Source organism: Cibotium barometz, chromosome 3, assembly GCF_041138505.1.
Source record: "Cibotium barometz isolate CiBa-2024 chromosome 3, ASM4113850v1, whole genome shotgun sequence".
NCBI lineage: Eukaryota > Viridiplantae > Streptophyta > Polypodiopsida > Cyatheales > Cibotiaceae > Cibotium > Cibotium barometz.
The window spans coordinates 40471132-40483888 of NC_141048.1; the positions used below are offsets into that span (position 1 = coordinate 40471132).

The window sequence follows — 12757 nt, forward strand, 5'->3', positions numbered from 1 at the left end:
CCTTCTTTCCCACATAGTAAGAAATTCTTCTCTTCTTCTTTAAAAAATAGCATTACAAGCTCACGATCTACAAACTCGAGTAGCACAACATGAACAATGATGAATCGTCCCATTGGTTGGGCCATCGGGTAGTTTTGGGATGTATCCTTCTTTTACTCTAAACCTATTTTATAGGGAGAAGAAAGAGCATCATCTAGACTTTGTCAAAGCTTGGGTGATTCATTGTTGGGAGACACATTTCTCCATTGTTCATTGCGTAGAGGAGCATAAAATAATGGCGATAAAAATGTTTTTAAGAAGTCGTGCCTTCTCTTGGTGGCAAGATCGCAAGTCAAAACTCACGACTCCTAGGACTTGGGAAAACTTCAAGACTGTGTCCTTGGAGATTTTTGTCAGAGAAATTGATGAAATTGTGGATTTTATTAACTTTAGAAGATACAGTTGGAGGCCTTTGAGGCTTTCATTCAAGAGTTTCAAGAGCTTATTGCTAAGTGCTCGGATCTTCCAGATCGTTACGTCTGTATGTTCTTTCTTCAGGCTTTACCTCATGATTATCAAAATAAGGTAAGACATAATGTAATCAATTCCTTTGAGGATACATTGCATTTTGCATGTATCTATGACGATACAACTGTAGCTTTGCGAAGCCAAGTGGTAGCCTCTTCGAGTCCTACCAAGTAGTCTTCTGGTTAGGCCTCATCTATCTCAATCTAAATTGAAGCCTCTTGGTAATATACCTCGATCTGATTCTACAGTGACCCCTAATGCACACAAGGGGGCATATTTTAAATGTCACAAATAAGGCCTAGAAGGCTCAAAAGGAGTGGACCTTCGGAGAGTAGATTCTCCTGAGGAAAAACTTTCAAGAGATTATATTGAGTTTTCAAACGTGTTTCCAAAATAACTACCTCTCGAGAAGTGGCGTAGACCATAAGAGAGCTATTACGTGGGGCTCAGCTACCGGTATTATAGGTTAAGCTAGATTGAGGAGGATGAAATTGCTAGATAACTTGAGGAATACCTCTGTGGGGCGCCATGTAAGACCTAGTAATAAGTCGCCATGGGAGGTGCACATGTTTTTTTAGTGGACAAAAAAGATAAGACCAATAGAATGTGTGTTGATTACAAGTCTTAAAAAGTTTACTGATAAGAATAAATATCTTAACCTTATTGATCGGCTTTGTGGAGTGCAATACTTCACGAAGATTAATCTAAAGAGAGTTTCATTATATTAGGATATTTGAGAATGATGTCTTTAAGACTGGATTTAGGACTAGATATGGTCATTATAAGTTCTTGGTTTTACCATTCGGACTTACGAATGCACCAACAATTTGGGTGGAAAACCGATGATGAATGGTTTATTTTGTCCATATCTAGAAAAGTTTATGATTGTTTTTTTAGATGATATCATCATGTATAGAAAGTAAGACCCTTGAGAAACATGCTCATCATCTGAGAATTGTGTTAGATATTCTTAGAAAAGAAGTTCTGGTTGCTAAAGAAAACAAACGTGACTTCTTCAAACAAAAGTTGACATACCTTGGACATAGTGAAACGTGCCCATCCTATCTTTCATGTTAGTATATTGAAAGAGGTGTTGGGTGCAAAAGATAACTTAGTTTCTAACTAGTAGGAGCTCACGAGACTGGAGGATCTATCTATCTTTGTTCCCCAGGAACTAGTGGCCATTATGGATCGTAGAGGGACCGTACCCTTAGGAATCAGATTATTCTCGCGTGGTTGATTACATGGAGAGATTGTTCTGATGAAGACAACACTTGGGAGAATGTTGCTTCACTTCAAGGCAAGTATCTAGACTCTCCCAGTCTTCCTCTCATTAGGAGGGGAAGAATGTTATGTCCCACGTTGTGTGGACAAAATGTGGCTAGCATTAGAGGTTGGTCGGGCTGTTCTTATAGCAGTATGAGGCTGTAAAGTTGGGATTATGGCTCATTTGTGAGTAGTTCGAGTTGTGGAGCTCTACCTTGGGACTGGGGTTTCCCCCACGGATTCCAGCTAGTGGTTAGGCCACTGTGGGGGGTACTGTCAGGACTATGGTCCTACGGAAGTCGAACCCCGCTAGCACTAATAATACTCTCGAGACTCCGAAAGCTATTAACTTATGCTAGGGCTCGACTTCCGTAGGACCATAGTCTTGACATCATAGTCCTGACAGGTACCATTGACAACCGTGAGATGGTTGGGGATGAGCCTCTACCATGGTAAGACCGGTCTTTGGTGAGCACACAAGTAAGTGGAACCTTAAGCTGGTGTGTTTCGTACAGACTAGATGAGTTTGGAATAAAAATGAAGTGGGGTTGGAGGTTGGACGCTTAAGGGCGGCATTTTGCAAATTTGATATATATATATATATATATATATATTGATTCGGAGCAACATCTGGTGTCATTCTTGGAATTACAACTTTCGGATGCTGCAAGTCGGGATGAAATTTCGGATGGGCGAGGGATTAAGGCACAATTGACCCTTTCTCCATTTATGCAGAGTGGTAGTTATGGGGGATGGAGGCAGTGACTGATAAATTATGGGATCAAGAAGAATCATAGTTGGAGCTTGGGATTCTTTGCAGGGAAGATTTGATCTTGCGGATCCATGTGATGCACCTTGACATCCTGCACTTTCTCTCTAAAAACTCCTCTGTATACTCGTCACATAAGTGGATTTTGGCCACTTTCCTAAAATAAAGTGGCTTATCAAGCCATTATTTTCCAACAATAATTACTAAGTTCTAGAATTGTTTAGATACCTTCTGCCTTGCATTAGAGCAACCACAAGAAAACTCTGCGTTACATTCTTTTGGAAGCCTGTATTCCCTTTTCTTGATTCTCATGAATATCAAGCCATTAAACAAAGGGGAAGTATCCAGATTGTTGGGCACTCAAATCGGGCTTTTTCTCTCAAATAGTCATTTACATACATTTGTGTAATCATTAATGTGATCAAGCTAAACCATTCACAAAAATTCCTTTGGAATGGCCCTTCCAATACAAGCTTTTATAATGTCCTTGACTTCTTTCTCATGTGTTGGCCCTATCTCATGCGAAGGAATTTTAGATCATCAGATTGAAAGGGCACACACCCAATTTGGCTAAATTCATATGGTTCTAAGCTACCTCTTCACATTTTAAAAAAAAATCAGAACGGTGGTTATAGTGTTATTCAGAGAAAAACTATCATGCCATATACATCAAGCTTTTTAGAGAAGCTTAACTCAGTTCCTAGATAGAATTTTTTAAGTCAGTTAAAGCCAAAATGGCTTGTGCTAACTCTTCTTCCTCGACGGTCACTTGGTGGCCTACTTCATTCCACTCCTGATCCTGGTTAGCCCAGTTAGCTTTGATAGCATTGATTTTTTCTTCATATTCTTCTCATGCTTCATTGACTGTAAGTATCTTTGACTTCTATCCTTGACTTCTGGGCTTAGCGAATAGTTCTGTTCGCTTTTAAAATCATCTTCATTTGCACAAACAAAGCACTCCTCAGGCCAAGGCAATTGCATGATACTACATTTTGAAACAGTGTGCATAGTTCCTCATGTTCTACACACACCACAGATATTCAGCTCTAATAACATTCCATATCCTTGATGAGTATCCAGTAAAATCACCAAGAAGAATTTGCTTCCAGGTTAGCTGAGTTGCATGGACCAGGGAGAGGCATTGGTCAATCAGATCCAAAAACTTTTATTATAATGGCAAGAGATAAACAAATGAAGGATGCTTTCTTCTTCTTTTCTGCACCGTGGGCATAATCCATCACCAATTCCCAGTTTTTTGGCTCGAGAGCATGTCCATATGACTTTATGCATGATGAGCCAAAGTAGAATTAATTTTTTGGGAGTATAAATTTAGACCAGATTTTGGAAAAGCGGAATTCCCACTATTTCCTAACCCAGAGGATGTTTCATTTAAAGTTTAGTCTCATATGCAAAAGCATTCCTTGGAAGGGCAGGGAGATGGGTAGCAGCGCGCTGGAATGTCCCCATTTAAGTGCATCTAGGGAGAGGGCGTTTCTGCACTATATGAGCCTTGCTTTATTGGGATCCCATTGGCTTATTTTGGATTGAATGAACAATAAGTCCTCTCTGTTAATTCTATACATCAACATTAGTCTATTTTTGCATAGTAAACCACGTTTGAGTTGTGAAATCCCAAATATCCTCCCAGCATTGTATTCCCTTTTTTGAAAGTTTGTGGGCTTTCTTCAAACTGTCATTATCCACACTATTCTGTAGAAAGATGGAGAACCAAATAGAATCCTTTCCAAAGAAGCCAGCCTGATTTTCTTTGACATGCTTAGAACACCTTTTACTTTATTCCATGAGGACCAGAAACTTCTTGCCAACTCTGATCCAGAGGGTTTGATAATAATTTTACTAAAGAATAGAGGCACAAATTGAATATTTCTCCATTGTGGACGTTCCATCATCCTATGACCACCTAAGTTCCTATGGATAAGTAAAGACCAATCCGAGTTTGGATGGGAGAGGCTTCTGATAATCCATTTGGCTGCTAGACGAGTGGCAAGGTCTTCTATATTTGGGAGCCCAAGTCCTCCTTTCTACTTAGGTTGTGTACAGTAGTACCAAGCCACCTTAGGGATTTTGTGCATGTTTGCATCTCCTAACCACAGGAAGTTTCTGTATAAAGACTGTAGCTCTTTGATATTGCTCTTGGACGACATCCAACATGATAGGAAGTAAATAGTTGAAGGTATAAGGAGATGCTTGAGAACCAGGCATCTTACTGCTAAATTAACTTTATCCACCATAATCCACTGCCACCAGCGTTATTTCAATGTGACTCCGAAGCCCATTGGGATACCCAGCAAACGAAATATATGACCCTCTTCTAAGATTTGATACCCCAGCTGAACAATCCACTATGGGGCGGGTCATTAATCATCGTTTTGATTCCAATTTTTTGATGATTAATTTTGGACCCAGAGCCCATGCAAAAAATGTGAAGGCATTTCCAAAAGGTTTTGATAGATTTGTCATCGTTATGAATCAATCCATTATGTCATCTGCAAACAACTATAGGCACATTTGTCCTTTGTTGTGAGGAAGTTCAATACCTTTCATTTTCCCTTTCTGCATTGCATCTTGAACAAGCCATCCCAAAGCATCAGCCACAATTGCAAAGCGGAGAGGAGCTAGAGGGCATCCCTGTCTTACAAATTTATTCAGCTCGAAAGGTGAGGAAAGTTTGCCATTAATCACTACTCTAGCTCTAGCATTTCCAAATAAGGTTGCTACCTTTTGAATAAACCGAGGACCTAGTCCCATATCCTCTAAGGATTGGAGGATGAAATCCCACTCCAATCTATCATAGGCTTTATTAAAATCAATTTTGAAGAAAATGAAATCTTGGTTAGATTCCTAGGCTTGCTCTATCCCTTCCCATAATGCAATAATGGCAAAGCGACCCTTTATAAACCCTTTGTGTGACCCACATTTTTAGCTTATCACTAAGCCTTCGTGCCAGCACTTTAGCAAAGATCTTGTATGCAGTAAGCAACATGGAAATCGGTCTCTCCAATTGGACAGGTCTTCTTTTGCTCCCCTTTTGTGAATTAATTTGATAATCCCTTCATTCAGGGAAATTGGGAGAGCTCCGTAGTCAACACTCTCTTGTCACACACCCGAAGAAGAGGGGGGATAAGCACCTGTTTGAACTGTTTAAAGAATTCAGCAACAAGGAGCCCATCTATGCCTGGACTTTTTCCATTCTTGAGACTGTCTATTGCCTCTGCAATTTCTATCTCAGTGATGTCAGCTTCCAGAGTTGAAGCTATGGAGCTAGGGATCGTTTTCTATTTACAATTGGCAATCATCATTCCGGTCATGTCTTTCTTTGCATTTTTCTCTAAAGGCATACTGAAGATATTCAAGAAGTGGTCTTTTGCTATGTTCATGTTCTCTTCTATAGAATTTGCCAGCTATCCCTACGGGGTTTTAAAGAACGGACAAAAGTCTTTGTCTGCTTTCTTCTTAAGAATTCTAAACATCTCTTTGGAAGGCCTGTCCATTTTTCTGGCCCACCACTCCCTAATGAAGAGTTTCAGACCTTGGCTTTGAATTATTTCCTCCTTTTTCATCTCCTCTCTAAGAACATTGATTTCACCACTCATATCATCCTAAGAAGTGGCCATCATGCTCTCAAGCTCCCTAAGATGGGAGTATTTGCTGTTCCGTTTATAGGCACGGGCTTTGGTCACCTCTTTTTTTACAAAAACTAGGAAGTTTTGAGTTTCCCTCACTGATTGAGTCCAGGCTCTAGCGGGGGAACGAATGGAAGAGAAGGACTTCTCCCATATTTGTTCAATTCCTTGCTAAACTAAAGGCAACTGGAACAGTTTAGGGTTGGTGTGAAACCATCCAGATTTCATCCTTACCCCGTTGATTTAATAGATGCAATAATAGGGTAGTGATCTGAAAGAACAATATTCTTCATGACTTTTACTGATGAGCTCAGATATTTCTGACTAAGGGCATCTGATATATAGCATCTATCAAGTCGAGCCTTCCTTGTCAGTAGATCTGATCTTCCATTGCTCTAAGTGAAGTCGTTGGAGGATGACATATCGTGAAGGGAGTGGAACAGTTTGCATTCTTCCTAACTTTTCTTTTCCTAACCTGTGATAGTGTGTCCCATTTTTTTGTATATGTCTCTATAAGCTTCCACCATGTTAAAGTCTCCTAGGAGGAGAACTGGTGGCTGAATTCCCATTAAGGATGTCCATAGCTCCGGTCTGGACCCTGTAGGGCCCAAGGCATACACTAATACAACACTAAATACATCTTCACATGTGTCAATTCTTACAGCAATCCATCTGTGTTTAGGGTCAATGTTGACCTCTTTAATGCATATACCCATGATTGTGCTTCCACTGCCCTGCTTATGGTCTATCACAAACCATCGATGGCTCTTGGAGATTATCATAAGATTTTTCTATAGTAGATCTCCACTACCTTGATTTCATGTGAAGGCATATAATGCTAGGCTTCAATCCTAACTGCCATGTTTAAACTCACTGGAAGTTCTTGAGTAATATCTATCTCAATCAAGGTCTGGGCATGCCACCTAGGGTTGAGGTCATCTATAGGTCTTATTCCTAGAAGCAGTTGACACTAAGCTTTAGCAATGGATAAAGGTGCAGCAGCAAATTCGGGAGCTCTACCCAAATAGGGACTATGGAGGGTTTGGGACCCAAGGGAGAGAAATCTGAAGACCATTTAAAGATAGATAAAGGAGAGTTTCTAATCATCCACTGCGCTGCACCAGGTACATTGAGAGCCATGTACTCGTTTCTAAAAAGGAAACAATAATAATTATTGGGAAGAAATTAGGTTTTCTCGAATTCCCACCCCCTTATTGTCCAGTTATTTCTGATCCATGTACGGAGAAATTCTATTGGTGGACGAGAGCCAAAACAAAGACCCACTACTGCCCGTGCCTAGTAAGATGAACTCCATTCATTGACCAGATTTTCAGGTAATGAAACAGGAATAGACTTACCAGGTCCATATTGCTTATCTTTGCTTCTATCATGACAGTCGCCTCTTGCTTTGTCGTTCTTGGCTGGAGTCTTAACACCTTGCCTTTGTTAACTCTAGAGAGGGCCTCGTTGATTTGTCGAATCTCGTTCATGTCCAATGTCTCCGTTTCTGCGCTCCGCAACGATGACCCCGACGGCTCCTCCGTCTCCGACTCTACTTCCACCTTGGGAGTAATCCCAATAGAAGCCATATTTTGGGTTGAGAGTTGAGCGAAATTCAATCTACGGGTCAGGTTGGAAGTGGCCAAAAGTGAAGTTATCTATTCCAAGAGACGAGGCCACATGGAGGCCATGTAGAGGGGGAGGAGTTTGCATGAATTCGCTCCTTCAGCTGCAGAGTACCACTGCATGTCTTTCAATGATGTTGCCGCATGAAACGAAGCGCCTGGAGCATGCATGTCCTGTGCTGAAGGCATATTCTGGGGCGAGGTGCTTTCTGACTGGAGAGGAGCTCGGGGGGAGTGCTTCGAGCCTGGTTTGGGGGTGCCCGAGAGACGGACCCCCTGGTTTTGCCATAAGGGAAAACAACAGGGCCTGGGAACTAGGTGACCGTACAGTCAGGCAAACCCTAGTTCTCATATCTCTTCACATTGCAAGTCGCCTTGTCATGGTTGCAAAAAGGCTATTTAAGAAGTAAGGTGACTTGTGGTTGGTGGATCAATTTCACTACCTTGGATTCATTGTCAATGAATTTCATAAATGACTAACTCCTCCAAGTTCAAGGACATTCCTCTCCCTATCACATAGAGACTTCATAAACCGAACATTAGAATATCGTATGTTAATGGCTCTTCAAAGCAGGGAGAACCCTAATTATGTAGAGTGGGAAGGCGACTCTAAGAAGGTCACTTGGCTATTAATGCCATAAATTGGCTTTGCCTAGCACTCTAGCAAGAATATCAAGCCATACATGTCTCTCATGTGGATGAGACAAAGACACCACCCATACGTTCATAAATTGTCCTCAAGCTTGAGGCAAATAATGGGATGAAGCTTCCCTTTTGATTCAGCTGGCTAAATTCATAAACGAGGTGCTTCTCTTGGATATGAATGATGTAGATTTAGTCACTTTTTATGTTCCACAAGACCATGATTTGGACTCTTTCAACGAGGTGCAAAAGGCTTATTGCACTTGTGTAGAGCTTGACAATATGGATTTATTCAAAGAGCATTTCTCTAGTAATACTGGTTGTGGCTTGCTTTATAGTTATTAGGTTGTGACACTAAACTTTTTATAGACATAGAATTCAACATGGCCTGCTTTTTTAATGTTTTTTACAACTCTATTTGATCTACTACAATTTCAAAAAATTATCCTCTTGTGGAGCATTTGGAGGCAAAGATCAACATGACTTGCAATCACCTAGATCTCAAGGAATTGGGCTTACTTGTATTGATAAGTCTTTGGATACTGACAAAGGATTCTCACACAGAAAAAGGTAATTACAGCATTGGTCAATCCTACATAATAGTCTTGAGGGCCTCATATGCTTACAGTGGTCTAAACTTCTCTAAAGCCTAAACGGCTGGTTGCACCACCGGTGGTATGGGACCCCAATGAAAGTATTCTCTTGGAGAGCATTTGAAAATAAAGATAGAGATCACTTGGAATAACCAAGATCTTGAGAGACTAGACTTCATTGTATTATTAAGTCTTTGGACAGTATTAAAGGATGCATTAAAAAAAGATAATTACAGCCTGGGCCAAACCTATAGGGCAGCCTTGAGGGCCTCAGCACTACAGACTCCCTGTTGTGAGCGGGGAAGCATCAAAGCGTGGACAGGAAAATTCCCCATCGATCATCATGTTCAGTTGACAATGGCAACTTGGACCATCGGGCTATATGCAGTGTATGGGGACAACAGCTTTCATGAGCAGCAGCAGTTAGTTACCTGTATGTAGGGACGTTCCGGTTCGAAATTGGGGTGATTCGCATCAAATATCGGACTGCGATGGATACATGCAAAGGCTGCTTTCCTTGATGCAGAGGAAAAGCCTCTCGTAAGCTGAAGCCATTTTGGTGGCAGTGAACAAAAGGGAAGCTCTCTCAAAGCACAAGCGGCCCTTCTGCTCCAAAGCCTGCATACCGTCCTGAATGACCAGCCTAAGGGCTGATAGGAGAGAAGGGGTGTTGGGAGAGAAGGTGTATCCCACGTCCTTGTTAACAATGATGGATCTTGTGATGCTGGAGAAATGGGTGGCCAGCAGCGGCTTGCCGCAGAGCATGGCCTCCAGCAGAGTGTGGTCCAGGCCCTGGGATCGGAGAGTGGGATTGACGAAGATGTCGATGGCGTTGTAGAAATCGGCGAGTTGGGTGGCGGAAAGAGCGCCCAGGACGAAGACATTGCCGGAGGCCAAGCCTTTGAAGCGGACGGCCCAGGGCCCATCACCGGCAATGAGAAGGTAGGTGTGGGGCTGCTCCATCAATATCTGGGAAAACGCTTCAAAGAGGAGCGGGTAGCCCTTGTCCTTCACGAGGCGCCCAGCGGCGCCCAGCACCAGAGAATTGGCGCCCGTGGGAACTCCCCACGCGGCCCGGAACTTGGCGCCTGCAGCCTTGTTTGGGCGGAAGCGCTGCTCATCCACGCCGTTGAGGATGACGTGGACGTTTTCGGGCGGGATCTGGTAGATGGTCTGGAGGACTTCGCCAACGTAGTCGCTCGTGGCCACGTGGTGTGCGTAGCTCGGGAAGAACTTCACCTCCTCCACGACCCTAAACATACGCTCCGACAGCGCTTTCTGCAGATCGGGGGGCCGGACCTCGCCCGGCTCGCGGTTGAGGTCCCGCACAATGTCGGAGTGAATGATCTCGTAGGCGATGCCGTGCCACGACACCACCGCCACTGTGGCCAGACCCCTAGCCAGGCGCGCGGGCAGCGCCACGCTCTCGCTGTGTACGATGTCGAAAGGCCTGCTGAAGTTGAGGCCCAGAAACCTACCCCAGGCGCGTGTAGAATCGAAATTCCCCTTCGCATTGGGTGGATAAATATGGAAATGCAGCCCCCTGTCCTCGGACTCCTGAAGTTCGGTGGCCACGCCGTCGGTTGTGAAGACATGGACCGTGTGGCCGCGGTCGGCGAGCTGTCGGTGGAGCGTGAGGGCGTGGCGCTCCAAGCCGCCGGCGGACGAGGTGAACGGCCACTTCTTAACAAAGAGAGCGATATGGAGCAGGACAGGGGGAGGGACTGCTGAGGAAAAGGACAAGAGGTTCCAAGAGAAGGGCAAGAGGCGCAAATCACCACGGAATGCAGATGATTGTGCAAAAGAATGGGACAGGGATGGTTGCTGCACCAGGCAAGAGGAGGAGGAGAGGAAGCCACGCAGGTGGAGGAAGATAGGTAAGGCGCACACGAGAGAAACCAGGGCCAGCAGGAGGGTGAGATGGAGGGAAGGCATGGGTATAGATGATGAGCAGGCAACAGGTGCAGCAGCTCCTCCTCCTCCCCTGCGTCCGCGTTGATGGTGGGCCAGAGGAGCTCCATTTGTGCCCTCTTCCACGATTGCCATGGCGTAGAGATCGATCAGAAAAATGAGCGAGACAGGCAACGAAGAAAGTTTTGCCGTTGTGGCAAAAACACTAATGCCCCCTCTTTCTTGCTACACCCCAGGTCGGATCACACAATCAACGGCACGGCCTTCCTTGTTGGCAACAAATGCGGTGGAATTGCCAAACCTTCAAATATTTATTCTCATCGCTGTCAGCTGGTTGAAATTAGGGACCTTCTAATTAAATACGAATATTCCAGTTATTTCAAAGGTATTTGATGGTGTTCTCCAAATTTCCCAAGGGATGTCAATTAATTCTTTTTTTTTGAAAAAGAGCCTTAAAATTAAATTAAAAGTAAAAAAGAAACCACAAGAGTACTTTCGGATTAGGCAAGGCACCTAGTTGTTTATGATCTATCTGGTTATTCAGGAATCTTCATGTCAATTTATTCTCTCTTTTTTTGGCATGTTAGACAAATACTTGAGTCTTCCACCCCATTCACCTTCTAAGGGGTCCAAACAGGTTCCCAAGCTCTCTGTCTCCCTTCCTCCCCTCTCACAACAAGCAAAGAAGCACGGGTAGACTTGAACTTGTGCTTGTGGGGTTCAAACCTCTCTCTCTCTCTCTCTCTCTCTCTCTCTCTCTCTCTCTCTCTCTCTCTCTCTGTGTGTGTGGACACTCTCACTACCTTTTTGCCACCCATTGTGGGGTAGAAATGGCTAGTGGGATTGCCCTTGGGATAACATGGACCCACCTAGGTTCAAGTCTCTCTGTCGATTGGTCTCTCTAGATCAATAAAGTCAACGTTAAGCGGCTCTCTCTCCCGGGTGTGTGTGTAAAAGAGGACACTCTTACTACCTTTCTGCCACCCATTGTGGGGTAGAAATGGCTAGTGGGATTGCCCTTGGGATGACATGGACCCACTTGGATTCAAGTCTCTCCGTCGATTGGTCTCTCTAGATCAATAAAGTCAACGTTAAGCGGCTCTCTCTCTCTCTCTCTCTCTCTCTCTCTCTCTCTCTCTCTCTCTCGCCTGCATAGCCCCCAAGTCATACACATATTTCTCTCCCTCTCAGTGTGGGAGTACGCAAAACTAACATACTTTTCCATGGCCACTATTCTCAACAAGTGGACTGGGAGAAGGGAGAAAATTGAAGTTGGTGGCCGAAGGGGAGCACGGAGGTAGTTGGCAGTCATACAAGTAACTTAAGAGGAGGTAAACGGAGGACGAAGGTTGTAGCATGGATGCGGGAGCATTTGTAGGGTGTGTGAGAGCTAAAAATTTGGTAATGTTACACCTTAAATTTGTAAGGTCGAAATGTAACTTCATTAATCATGGTGGTGATCCTCACCTATAAGCTTATTTGTAAGGTCGAAATGTAACTTCATTAATCATGGTGGTGATCCTCACCTATAAGCTTATTTTCTTTTTAGGGAGAGGTTGTATGACACTCTCATATGTGTGAGCTAGTACCACAATTTGTTATTCGTGGCATTATTGCCTTTCGACTAAGCTCCCACAACTTAAGATGTGAGATTGGAATAATGGAGTGGGGCTTAGATTCCCTGAGCAAATATGCACACATTATTCTCTTGATGTATGAGAAACAAAACAACACACTTCTCTTGGAATGCCCAGCCTACGCTCCCATTTGCACATGTTTTCCTTACTTATTTGAGAAGGT

The 12757-nt window shown here is 43.5% G+C and overlaps 1 protein-coding gene across 1 annotated transcript; it reads right to left on the reverse strand.

Moving 5' to 3' along the window:
• Positions 1–8970: 8970 nt before the first annotated feature.
• Positions 8971–11237, reverse strand: LOC147640062 (UDP-Glycosyltransferase superfamily protein). The gene has a single exon (XM_086776660.1). The coding sequence runs from the start codon at positions 11090–11092 to the stop codon at positions 9521–9523; it is 1572 nt and encodes a 523-aa protein (XP_086632786.1). The 5' UTR covers positions 11093–11237; the 3' UTR covers positions 8971–9520.
• Between the last annotated feature and the right edge of the window lie 1520 nt (positions 11238–12757).